The following is a 13,639-nucleotide window of genomic DNA, read 5'->3' as shown; positions in this document are numbered from 1 at the left end:
CTGCTTTGGCTCAGAGCTTTCACTTGCCTTATTTGGTCAAGTAGTGCTGTTTGGCTGTTCCTGGAAGGGGCTGCTTTACTAGTTTAGGACTATTTTCCACTTTCATTTTTGATCTCTGAAGCTGTGGATTTTGTTCCAGCAGCGGTGCTGGCAGAACTTAACTCTCTGCACTAGCTGAATATTGTAGACTGTAGAAGTGCTCCAAGTGTTTTGTCCTGCACTGCAGCACGCTGCTATGCTGCTGCAAACAGTTTGGGCAGATGAAATACATGGCGGCACTTGCACTTACAGTGTGCACAGCATAATCATCAAGCATAATCTGCTTATTAAAACAGTGGTTGGTGTGCAACCTTCAGTGCTAAGGCTGTGCCATAGAGGGTTCAGCTGGATTTTAATTAGCTGCATAATCTGTTGGCGTGTTGTGTGCTCCGTTCCTGAGCAGGGGAGTGGCAAACACGAGGGAGGGAGCTGGGCAGATTGGGAGGCATCACTTGGTAGGCTTCAGCAAGAGCATCTCTGGTCCCCTGCCAAAAGGAGGGTGACTGTTTAAAGTAGAGACAGGGAGAGGGCCTCTGTAAGTGAGGTGAAAGTCTCAGCCAAGCACAGGAATGGGAAGTGAGGAATAAAGCTTTTACGCTGGGAAAATGGATGGAGCCGCTGGTGTTAAACTCTGTGTGCGTGAGACTGGAGCTCAGCTCAGCAGCATGGCTGATCTGTTCAATTCCAGGATGTTGTTTCCTATAATTAAGGCAGGTCTGGCTTATTTTGTTGTTGTCCCATTTTTCTTCAGTTTGCTAAGCCCTGCACACAGTGCTGCTCAAGTCCATCTATCATCCATTTATTGGAAATTGGAACATCTGTGTGGCAGCACCTCATGGGTACTGCTCTGTGCCATGCTGCTGGTGAGTTTGCTGCAAGCCTTACAGAGCAGAACACAACTTGGAAATTCATTTGATTATCATGAAAAATGAAGAAATGTGTTCAAAAATGTCAGTGCCGTTCAGTGGGGGCATATGGCAAAGACAGCACTGAGCTGGCTGAATGGGGGGGGGGGGGGGAGAAGGGGGAAGGAAGAATAGAGCCGTGCAGCAGTTCCCTGGGGAAGGGTCTAGGTTTTATCAGAGTTGTAGTTGGAACAAGAGGAGTCAATGCTGTGCTGTCAGTAAAAGTGCAAATACTGCTTTGTAATATATAAAAAGAACAGCTGCCAAAAGACATAGTAAGTAATTTTTTTTCCCCTATTTGACTTGTTGGCAGAGCCTGAAGTGGAGTACGTTGTGTAGTATTGCACCTTGTTCTTCAAGAAAGATGGGAGCCGACAGAGAGCAACGGTCAGGAACAGGCTTGCATTTTGGCAGCTGTGTGCACAGCACCTGGCTGGGAGATGGGATGTTCTGTTGGCCACAGAAGGAAGAAGTAACGGGCTTAAGTTGTAAAAACAAATAGGTTAGGTACAGAAATAGTGGAGCACAGGAATAGATTGCTTCAGGAGCTATGTCAGGAATGGAGCAGGCATGGCCAATTCTGCCTCTGAGAAAAGGATGAGCTGAATAAACTTTTTCAGGGTCTTTCAGCCTTGTGAAGCAGCAATGTGGGCAGTTGTGTGAAAGGCAGCAGGGCCACAACCTGGGGAGTGAGCAGACAGGAACCAATGGGCCTTTCAGGCAAGGTATCCCATGCATACTGTTGCCATGTGAAGGACTGAGGCACTGAGTTCAGGTTTATTATTTCTTCAGTTCCTCTAACCTAGACTTCAGTAATGTTATCAAGCATTTCTGTAGTGTCCCTCTAACTCTGACAGCGTGAACTTTTTGCCTAAGCCAAATGCATTCAGCTGAAGTGCATTAAAGGCTGAAAATGAAGTTACTTGATTGAGCAGCTGAAAATGTTGCTTTTTGCCTTCTGTGGTGCTGTGGTGGCTTGTTTATTACAGCATGCACACAGAACGTGCTTAAACAGAGCAACTTGCGTTGTGCTGTTCAGTCAGCTCTAATAGCACAGCCATGTTCTTTCCATACTGCTCCTCACTGATGCGTTCAGATGGTGTTTGAAATTTGATCTACTCTTTGCTCTTCCCGTGCTCCATATCCAAGTCCTTCCCCGCCTCCTGCCTCCGCTTCCTGGCCTGTGTAGGGCTGCAGCTCTATTCTGGAGTAGCAGGAGCAAGTGAAGAAGCAAACATGGGCATTATATCCAAGGGGGGGAACAGTTGAAATAAAACAAAGTGCAGGCAGCAGATGCTGCTGGCAGAAAATGCTACAGACAGACACTGAAAAAACCCAAAGGAAGAACGTTGCAGTGTTCATATTCTGACACTTGTGTTTTAGTGCCTCGCAGTGGGATTTATCATGTAAACTATTAAAAAGGAAATAGAGGATGGCTTCCTGAGCTAAGAGTACAGCTCTCGAGGCTCTGACAAAGGTTGAAGCCAAGGTGCTTTATTTAAAAATGCTGCTGCAGTGCTTACGTGTCTTAGTTTGCTGAATCCCCTTTGTATAAAGTATGACATATTTCTCCTTGTTGCTTGTAGGACTTAATTTTCAGTTCTGTGGGAGAGGGAAGGGACTGCCCTTCAGACTTGCCTTTTAATGAGCTTTGCCTCTTGTCCAGGATTTCTTTTCAAGCAGGACCAGAGGCAGAGATGGACTAAGACAGTAAAAACATTCGCTGAAACCACCAGCTTTCTTCAGATCCTGGGTTAATCCCACTTCATGTATGCAGTTGTGAACACTTCTCATATGTTCCTCTAGGTGCTGAGGTTTTTTCTGCCTTTTTGTTTCCCCTCTGCTTAGCATCCATAGGTACAATGTGCTCCATAACGCTCCCAGTGACACAGACAGTCGTTCTTTGCCTGTCAGGTTTCTCAGGGAGTTGTGTTGATGCCTGGCTGCCCCAGGATGCGATATCCTTGTGGTGCTGCTCGAGCTCCTTACCCTGACACCTGAGTGCCAAATGGGATGTGTTGTGGTGAAACACAGCTGGCCTTCATTCCTACTGCTGGTGTTGCTGCTCCTTTCAGCTCTGTGGCTTCATGAAGCACCTTTACTCAGCCTTGCTCATACCAGAGGTTGAAAGTAACTGGTCTTTCCTGCAAATGTTTCCTTTTGGAACTGCCTGTATATGTAGTGTCTAAATATTTCTCTCTTTTCGAGTAGCAGCTTTCTTCTGAAGGAGACCAAAGAGGTTACATGCAGAAATAAAACAAACACTGGTGTGTCCTAAACTCTTCGGTACCTAAAATGTTTACTTAAAGGTGTTTCTCTTCTATTATTCCTTTGGTGATATTTTGGGGGCACTTTGTTATCATTATGGTTAGGAGGGCTTCTGGAGGCCTTTGCTTGTTTGTGTTGTCTTTGCATTCACTCTCAGTTTTCCCTGCAGCAGGTCCACTTGTGCAGAGCATGAAGTTGTTTTTCCCTGCGGGGGGAGCAGTGTGCTTCTTTTCCTGCTTGAAATGAAGTTACCTTGCTCATTTTTAACCAAGGAATGGCCTTATCCCACAGCAGTGTTTGGTCATGCTGCGCATGTTGGCACACTGTTAGTTACTGCAGAGCTACTTACAGCACTTTGTGGAGTCATATTCTGCTTCCTATTTAAAACACCATTGCTTTTTAATGCGTGTCATATTATTGAGAGCTGTTGATTGAATATGCATTGATATTCAGTGTCCATCTTTCAAGTGTGTGGTTTCTTTAGCTCTGAAACTACTGTTTATTTCTTTCCTTGATTTGAGGAATCAGCTCTAAGTTAATAATAACTGCCTTATTTCCTACACTGTCACAACTTGAAAAATGAAGCAGTGATTTCCATCAATAGAATTCTTCATAAGTGAGTACAGTGGCAGGAAAGCGGCTGCTATAACATCTTGCAGATATGAATGGAGGGTTGTTAACTTAACATTAAAACACATCTTCAAATCATAGGTCATGCAGCCTTTCCATTGAAGTTGGTGAGGGGGATTTTTATTTTGCCCTTTAAAAATGAAAGCATTGAAATTTCTTGGAAAGGGTGAGATGCAACGGATTTCACAGCAGCAGAGATTTCTGATAATCTTGTCATGCAATTGGTCTGGAGTTGGAATCTCAAGCCATTGGTTGCCTTGCAGTGACAGTGTGGTCATGGTGAGTGAGATCTGTCAGCTCGATATACAGATGTCCTTTTGACCTGCATTGGCATTTTCCCCAGTTGTTCCACGACCAAACTGTTGGTAATGTGAGAGAGGACTTCAGTGGTCTTCAGCTGGCAAACTATGCAGCTGAGGGTTGTTTTCCTGCTGCTTTGGCTGGAGCTGCTGATGGAGTGGGCTCTGCTGGGATGGTGGGGCAAACATTCAGTGTGTCCTGGCACAATTCTGATCTGAAACACTCCTGCTCTACTCTGAGTAAAGCTTGTTCACTGCAAAGAGAAAATGAAAGGATGTCTTCTCATCACAAACACAGTAATTTCAGTACATCAGGTTCTTTTTTTCCCCTTCTTTATGGAAATGCAGGAATGATTAATAATCAGTGCATTCCTGTAGCTGCTTTTGTTCTATATTCTTTGGATCTCTTAGGTTGTCATCTATTCATTTTAAATGTCAAAAAGAGCAAGTATAGAAATAGACAACATAGTGGCACAAGGGCTGCTGGGAAGGTGAAACTTGCATGGGATTGAATATATGTATTTTTCTATTCTGCATACCCGCTATGTGGAAATATTTCAATTAAACACAGAAAGGGTCTTCATTCTGTCGTGAAATTTCTTCATCTGTGTGGAGTGTTGCCATCTTTGTGAGTGTGTTAGGGCTGCGGGACTTGTGTAACTGTGGCACTGAGAACTTGGATGTATTGTGTTTCCCTCACTGCCAGATGCGTTACCTCTCCATCTTCTGTCCTGTTATTTTTTTTCCAAGGATGCCGATTTTATTATTTTCTTGAATTTATTCTCTACTGCAAGCGGGTTTCACCCGTGGGCAAATACCAGCTATGGAGGTACAGAACACGTGGAAGAGCAACAGCTAAATTCCAGTGAGGATTTGCTCATCTTTTAATTTTGGTATTGCTGTGCAAAAATGAGTTGTTTTAATCAGGTACTTTTTGAATCAAGTAATGAAGGAGTGGCTGTGTTGGTGTTAAACGCTCAACAGGTTTTGTTAATGGCTTAGTGAAGTATCTTCATGTTGGTAGCATTTCCTCCTCTGAAAGTGCTCTGCAGTTGGATTTGTCAGAAGGGGCAGTTGTGGTTGCAGCAATGTGCCTGGAGGGTTATTTCTTCACCATAGCCTGGAATACCTCAGGACGTGGCATTTTGTAGTGTTTCTGGTATCCTTTCATTACCCCTCTGTGATTCTGGTGCATGCAGAGGACAGCCACACATTGTTGGTGTATTTCTGTGCTCTTCAGGTGGCAGAACCCGGGTGGGGATCCAGGTGCCCAAACATGAACACTGACATGTGTCACACAGTGCATTTATGTGCTGAGTCCTCTGCACTTGAGGCAAAGCAACTGCTGACACAAGAGCAGAATTTAGCCTGGAGAGCTTGACATGCATGTTTAATACGTGTCTATATAAATCCCATTCATCACCTTTGTGCATGTGCACGATGAAGTAATACATGGTTACGTGGGTGCTTATTTCCTCCCTGCAGGACTTGTGTTCAGTGTTTGTTCTTGACAGCGTGCCCTCACTTACCCAGCAGTTAGATAGCATTTCATTTTTCTGCTTGCTCAGTGTGCAACTCTGCTGTTTTTTCACTGCTTCTCATGAAGATTTGAACACCAAATGCATTCCTTAGCAGGTGAAGTTCATCAAGCAGTGTTCGGTACGATGTGATTAACTCTGCAGCAATGGCTTTGTTTATTGGCTTGGTAAATCTTCCTGAGCCCAAGCAGAGAGCTGGGCTTTTGGCTACAGGACAGTCAATGAGATTCTTCACCACTTTGGCTTCATTTTGGATCTGTTGGAAATAGACCCGACTTACCAGAGGACAGTGTCTGACAAGAGCTTAGTGGCATGAGATGAGGTTAAATGGTCACAAGGGGGAGGGTGCTGGTGGGAGTGAAGCCTGGCTGGGAAACTTCTGTGATTGAAGAGCCTGCAAGCAAGTGTGCTTGTACAGTGACTAAATCTGGCATACTATTAATTCTTCCATGTGCTCCAGTGTTAATTGCTGTCACTGTGTGAACTCATGGTTTAAGCAAAAATAGAAAATTTTATGACTGATGTGTTGCTTACGATGCATCATCTTTGCTGAAAGTGCCAGCCTGCAGCAGCTCTGAGTGCTGTCAGTCACTGTGATTCATCTTTATCTAAAGGAACAATAGGTGGAAGAGTGCATGCCTGGAAGGTGCCCAAGTGCTGTGAGGTCAGTGCCCCATGTGGGGCTCAGGGTCCCCTGTTGCTCCAGCCTGCTGCTGGCTCCTCCTTGCTGCCCCTTCTGCTGGTCGTGCACCTGAAGTGCCTTTAAGGCATGTGAGGTAGCAGCCGGAAGCCTTGCAGCCACACTGTTTCTGCAGAGGTGATGGCAACAGCTGTGCTGGCATGTTGGGCACTGTGCTCCAACTTGTAGGCTGCAGCTTTGAGCGCTCTCTGAATAGTTTAATTTGTTTATTTGCGTGTATGGTTGCTTAGCAGCACATGAGCAAAAAATAGTAAATACAGCTAATTCAGTTGTATTACTGGTAAGCTAGCATCTCTTGAATATAAAAATGTATTCTTAATGAGGCTTATCAGCTGTAATTCCTGACTTTTGCCAGGTAGAATGTTAAATAAATGGAGGCGATAAACTCGGTGAGGAACCCGGCATCCCTGGGGTTACCTCTGCCTCCGAGCTGTGCACCGAGTGCCTCTGCTTCTTCACTCTGTCACTTAGGGGTGTTTTCTTCTGCTGCCTTACAGTGCAGTTGTCACTGGTTTCCTGCGCCTTGTTTTCCTTAGCAATAGAAGGGACTGGTTAAAAACAAACAAACAAAACCTTGAAACAATAACACTGGGTGCTGCAACAAACTTGCCAAAGTATGAAAAGCAAAACTTCTAAGTGTGTAAGATGGATCCATTTGCCTGGGAAAGCATTGAGAAGTTGTTACCATTTTAGTACAGTGGGGTTTTGGACTGGGACAAGCGGTGAATTTTCCGGTCTTGCATCAGATGTTTGGCAGCAACAGTTAATTTTTATCATTCACAGGGCAACGTTCCTGTTGCCCAAAAAAGCATGTGTCTGATCAAGAGCTTTCTGGAATTTGTTTATAAATCTTTCCTTGCTGCTGAAATATTTGGACAATGCTAGCAGCAAAATCCGAGTTAATTACGAATGGCTGAAGCAGTTTCCATGCTTTTCATTGTTTTTGTAGATTGTCTGTTCAAACTATGTCCCATGAACCGGTACTCTGCTCAAAAACAGTTCTGGAAAGCAGCAAAGCCAGGAGCTAACAGCACGACGGATGCAGTGCTACTCAACAAACTGCACGTAAGTATTCAAGTTCTGGTAGTTGTTGATTATAAACACTCCAATCTGTACTGCTTTAAAGAAGCATTTCGGATCACCTTGCCACAGTTACCAAGGAGGCATCAGCAGAGGATGCTGAAATCATTATACAAGACTCCTTTTGAGGAACTGATTGAGATTTCTCTTTCAAACACCTTTCCGCTTATGATAGCATACTGTTCAAAGCCTGTGTCCAAATAGCGGGATGTATGGTAGCAGGTTGGAGTTGCAGCCATTTAAACTTGGTAACCTTTGCTAACCATAGTGGTGCTCCATGTGGGCGTTTTGGGGGCACCCTTTAATAACATGAAAACAGGATCCTGCAGACAGCTGCTCAGAGGAGCAGACTCTTAGAGTTGCAGCTCAGCATATGAAGTGACGGCTGTTAGCTGTGCTGGTTGGTGCCATCTGAGAGAAATAAGGCTGATAGATCTGCTGAGGTTTCTCGTGCAGATGCTGCTGCTGGATCCATGTAAAGGTTGCTGGGTAATTATGACTAATTTATAAGGGCAGGCTGCCTCACTTTCCTTATTAGCTTGCAGTATTTCATATTTTTCTGGGTAAGATGCTGTTCAGCAGTTGAAAACCCAGCCAGGCAGTTGATTGCTGTTTTTAGAATTGCTTTTTTTTTTTTTAAAAGGCAACTAACTTAAATACCATCTGTTGACTTTAGAGTTAAATAAAACACATGTTGATGTTAAAATTACATAGGCTGGAGTACTTCATGTCAAAATTACAATTCTAAGTATTTTTAGTTTCTTAAAGCCTATATTAAGCTCACTGAAGACAGAAATACAAAATGGCCCTGTAGGAGAGTGTCATGTGCTGATTGCCATATGGCTGCCTTGTTCCTGCATTTCACTGAGACTGTTAGACTCATTTTGCTTCTGAAAACATAGTTTTATAACCCAGAAGGGATAACTTGGCCAAGTGGCAGTTACTTCTTCACTGGCTGTAGCATGATATGATGATATGAAAAGGAGGCCATGCCATCAAGCTTTAAGTGCCAGGGGTTTCTAGTTTTATGTTTTCTGGTGTGTTAAGGGGAGGGGAGAGTTAATGCCTGCATAGTATAAGCGCAGGTTCGTGTATTTTAAGGAAAGGTATGTTCTAAATGCTGTGTCACATGGGGAAGACGCTGTGTAATTGAGCTGGATTACCATGTCATTTAAAGTTGTCTTCCCTTTCCTTAGTACCTTTCAGTTCAGGTGGCTGGGTCTGTTACTTTACTGTTTTCTGATGGGGTACCTGCAGAGATCCAGGATTTGATTGTTTCCAGTGTTTACCCCCAGCTGAGTATGTCCATACAGGCGTGTGCTCCCAGTGTGCACCAACCGCCTGCTTGGCTCCATGAGAGAATCTGAGTACTTTGAAGTCCTGTTGGAAATGGTTTAACGCGTGACTTTCACAAAGGCTGAGCCTCTGTGCTGGCTGCGCTCAGTCACATCTCAGTACCTGAATCTGATGCGTGGATTTAAAATGATTTGATCCACATGTATGTTGTATACAAAACTCTTTTCTGGCAGTTATACGAGTACATGTCAATGTTGGTACATGGAAGACACTAAAACCACTGCATTCTGTGTACTATATGATGGGGGGAAGCAGGCTGCATCCCCAAATGTGTGCATGCAGCTGTTATCTCTGCCCATAACTAGATGTCTTAAACGGGACATGTAATTTTTATTAAAATCAGTGATGCAAGATTTAGTCATATTCACTTGCCTTTTTTGGCTTCTATTTGCCTGCTGGTGCAATTTATTGTCTGCTGTGGCATGCTCACTGCTGAGGTCAGGTTATTTTAAGTTAATGCCATTTAAGGGATTTAAAATCTGGGACACTTGTCTTTCTTTGGTATCATGAATCAGAGCTGCTTGAGAAGCTGACATCTAGCGGCCAGAGAAAGTGCTTCTTTCTCCCTGAGTGGCTGTCAGATGTGGGATGTGGTTTTGAAGTCTGTCCGAAGTCTTAACCATGTTTCCACAGAACGCACTATGTCCTTTATTTACAGTAATGCGATACCCGCCCCGTGCAGGCAGAGGACTCTTCTCCTTTGTTATTGTCATGGATAGCTGCGGGACTGCCGAATTACCTGGATAAATCTTTATTGATGGCATACTCTGAAGTCGAGGGGAAAAAAGAGTATTTCAATAATAAAAAGAAAGTTCTTCAGTGCTGTTTAAATGAGCAGCTGTACTCCAGGTTCTAATGGAGATGGAGCCAGTCATAATACATAGCAATATTCTAAGTATAACAAATTCTTTATGAGCTGAAAGTTGTGGAGCTTGAATATAGAATGCAATGCATGTAGCTCTTCCTGCACGGTAGCTAAGATCTTTTTTTCTTTAACTTGTGCTCTACCAACAGGAACCTGATACAGCATTTTGACCTCTCTTCTATCTTTTTATCTCATGTTTTAGTCCAAAATTTTGTCATATTCAAGAACTGTGTTGTTTAAATGATGTTTGCCTTCCCAAACAACTGAAAAAATGATGATGAAGTTATACCGTTGGAAACTAGAAAGAGGAACGCATGCTGTATCATGCACTCATTTTTTTCCAGTTCTGTGAAACTCTTACAGATAACCTTGTTAATTTTGGCCACACTGGTTATAAAACAGCAAAGAAATTGTTTGTCTCTAATTTCAGCATGCAGCCGATTTGGAAAAGAAGCAGAACGAAACTGAAAACAGGAAGCTGCTGGGAACGGTTATCCAGTATGGCAATGTTATCCAGGTAAGTTGTGAGCGTCTCTTCAAGCTGAATGGGGGACTTCAAGCAAAATCCTACACAGTGTGACTGTAAATCTGTGAAATTCATTGAGAAGGATCTGTAGTTTTGAGTAGTGCGGTAGCACTGTGAATTACTATCCCGTGAAGCAAGGTCTGATCCCCATAAGACAGACACTATTTCTTTTTTGTGATGGATTAGCTGTGCTTTTTCTCCTCCAAGGTCAGGTAATGATTTCTTTGGGAATGTTTTCTGTGCTGAATTACTGCTGGCTGTGTGGAAATGGCACAGACACTGTGCAGTCCCAAACACAGTTTCTTGCAGTCAGGTGTTCAGACATCAAATGGTAATTTGCCACAAAGGAGAGTGAACCCGTCTAAGCAGTTACAGTCCATTTAGGCAAAGGATATACCATGTACCGGGGACTGAAAAATATTGAGATCATAAATCAAACCCAAGAAAAATGGAAAGTACAATAACTACATAATTGAAAAAGGCACGCCTTAATAATTGGAGTATAATGTGAGCAGACACTGGATCACCCTGAAACCAAAGCAGAGTTACCTTCCATTAGATATGGTGCTGCAGCCCTTTGAAAGTAGGGTTAACTACTAGATCTGATTTGCCCTAATTCAAGGCAGTGGGTGACAAGGAGCACGACAGAGCAGGCTTTCTTGTTGCGTGAAGTTGGCTGGCTCTCCTTTACCATTTGGCATGTCCTAAAGCATTTGCCGTTAGGTTAGCTGTAAAGGCTTTGTGCAGGAGCACGGTGTGCCTACTGAAGTAAACGCCAGCAAAACGTGCCTGAATTCATCATGATTTTCCTATAACGTGATTTAAGTTTTGCTTTGATTCCTGTGTAATACTGTGGTTGTCCTATACGTCCTTGCTGTCTGTTGAGGGAAGGAAAAACGAGCATTCCTAGAACTGAACTCTAATTCTTATTCTAGCTGCTTCACTTAAAAAGTAACAAATACTTAACAGTAAATAAGAGACTGCCGGCTCTACTAGAGAAGAATGCCATGAGGGTGACCTTGGATGAAGCTGGAAATGAAGGCTCCTGGTTCTACATACAGCCATTCTACAAGCTGCGTTCCATTGGAGATAGCGTAAGTGCTGAGAAAATAATCTTCATGTATTGTTTGCGTGCAGCTTAGGAGGAGATCTGCACAGATCTTTTAGTGCATGATGTTGTAGAAACAACCTTTTTCCTATCAAGGGGGGGGAGGAAAAAATTGCCATGGTAACTTGTATTTTGAAAACATGGAATGGGTGATCATTGGAAGGAACGAGGGACCTAATTATGGTAGCTGTGCACAATTCCTGGTCAGCTCTAAATGAGAGGAGCTGTTGAGGTTCTTCAGTAGATTTAGAGTAAGTGATTAGCGTCTTAGTTTTTGACATTGCCAGTTTTGAGTCAAAATTACTCACATTTTTTACTTGAAGACTGAGGTAATAATTAGCCCGTATGGCTCTGTTCATGGGAAGATTGGAAAGTAACTCATTCTGTATGTAATACGTTACTGTGGTATGAGAGATCATGCATCAAACTTAAGAAATTAATGAGTCACCTGGGTATGCAGCCTGTCTAAAACACAGCATCAATAAGCATTAGTGTGCTCTGTGGTATAGCCCACGCATAGATTTGACATGTAAATTCAGTGGGCTTTATCAAATCATTTCTCCTGTAGACCATCCCCATGCACTTTCATCTAATTGTTCCTTTTGCGCACGCATGCATGCCAAAGCACAAGGTAATGCAGTGGTAGTGGCCATTAATCTCTTTTAAATGCTGTGAATTTGCAGACTTTATCATAATGACCAGCTGTCTTCAATACAGAGAAAGATTTCGTATTTTAATTTAAGTAAGGCTTTGCCCTGGCAGAAGGGAAGAACAGGACATTTGCTGTCCATAATGAAGTGCATTTGCCTTGAGTCATATGCCAGCCTGGTTGAGAGTCTGATTTTTGCAAATGCAAGTGCATCTTGGAGGAGGAGGATTTTTGGCTGACCTTTTGCTATAGGAATTACTTGTTAAATGTTAACCAATGAAGCAACTTCATGGGAAGTAGCAGGTAGGTTTGTACCAAAATTACAGGCTCTGTTTCTTCTGTAAGCCCCTAAGTCCCTTGGTATAGGATCGTTTTCCTGCCTGAATGATTGAATCTATAGTAAGCTCGCTTCTGATGCAAACGGAATCCTGAGTTTCTTATTCAGACCAGCATCTCTCCAAACTATGTGGCTGTAATTTCCTCCTATTGCTCCTTTTTTTTTTTTTCTTTTTTTTCTTCTTTTCTTAAGAAGAAGCATGCTTTCTGAGATTTCAGGTTTGTCTGATGCTGCGCTTATCTACAGGTGGTCATTGGAGACAAAGTAGTCCTGAATCCTGTCAATGCTGGACAACCTCTTCATGCTAGTAGCCATCAGCTTGTTGATAATCCGGGATGCAATGAGGTAAGGGCAGGCTGACAGAGCTGGTAGTACAGGAGTTGGTTACAGCTGTACAAACCTCTGTGTATTTCACCTAAGCTGCTAGGGCTTGCGCTGTAGGAAAATTAAACCTGGGGTAAGCATCTGTGGTGATGTCTAAGAATGATTACCTTGTAATTCATCTCCTTAATGTCTCTGCAAGACTTTTCTTGTACCTTTTGTGCACTGAAAAAAGGTTGAAATTTGATCTGTTTTTTTGACTGCATAGAAATGAGATTATTCTTCAAGATCAATAGCCATGGCTCTATGGTGCATGACTTACTTGTGAGTCAGATCTGTAGTCAGATTTTTCTGGAGCAGATGCAGAAGTGAATTTATTTAAAGCAAAGCAACAGGGTTTGTAGTACCCTGAACAACAGGTTAAAAACGAAGGCAGTAGTTCTGTGGCAGCAACATATGCAAGCACAGGACAGTGGAACTAATAGTTTTATTTCTCCTTTCAGGTCAACTCTGTGAATTGCAATACAAGCTGGAAAATAGTCCTGTTCATGAAATGGAGTGATAATAAAGATGACATCCTCAAAGGGGTAAGACTCAAAACTTGCTTATAACTTGTTCACTGGTGGGTAATGTCTCTGTCTCTACTGATCATGCATTCTGGGCTTTGACAGGGGGATGTAGTAAGATTGTTTCATGCAGAGCAGGAGAAGTTTCTGACTTGTGATGAGCACAGGAAGAAGCAGCACGTCTTCCTGAGAACAACGGGGAGGCAGTCTGCCACTTCTGCAACCAGCTCAAAAGCACTGTGGGAGGTAGAGGTAAGAGCTGTGACCTGGGCTGGGGGTGGTTTTGTGGTGACTGCTGCTGTTCAGAAACCACATACCTGCATCACTTTTCTTAGGTAGAAGTCTTTCTGGTATTTGAATTTAATATTTTCTTTACTTGCTATGTTTTCTGTGCAAAGTTAAAACTGTGGGCTGATTTCTAATGCTGTAACAGATAGCTTTGAAATACAGGT

The 13,639-nt window shown here is 43.1% G+C and overlaps 1 protein-coding gene across 2 annotated transcripts in view; it reads left to right on the top strand.

Annotated features, from left to right (window-relative positions):
• Nucleotides 1–13,639, top strand: part of ITPR1 (inositol 1,4,5-trisphosphate receptor type 1) — a 151,040-nt gene that overhangs the window by 28,881 nt on the left and 108,520 nt on the right. For both annotated transcript variants that reach the window (XM_072347531.1, XM_072347530.1), the window contains exons 4-9: nt 7,329–7,444; nt 10,111–10,197; nt 11,142–11,300; nt 12,547–12,645; nt 13,125–13,208; nt 13,293–13,439. In XM_072347531.1, coding sequence (XP_072203632.1) covers nt 7,329–7,444; nt 10,111–10,197; nt 11,142–11,300; nt 12,547–12,645; nt 13,125–13,208; nt 13,293–13,439 — 692 coding nt within the window. The remainder of the gene's footprint in view (nt 1–7,328; nt 7,445–10,110; nt 10,198–11,141; nt 11,301–12,546; nt 12,646–13,124; nt 13,209–13,292; nt 13,440–13,639) is intronic.

Source organism: Excalfactoria chinensis, chromosome 12 (assembly GCF_039878825.1).
Source record: "Excalfactoria chinensis isolate bCotChi1 chromosome 12, bCotChi1.hap2, whole genome shotgun sequence".
Taxonomy (NCBI): Eukaryota; Metazoa; Chordata; class Aves; order Galliformes; family Phasianidae; genus Excalfactoria; species Excalfactoria chinensis.
Note: the sequence above shows the minus strand (reverse complement) of the source record. Positions and strands in the feature narration are given on the sequence as shown.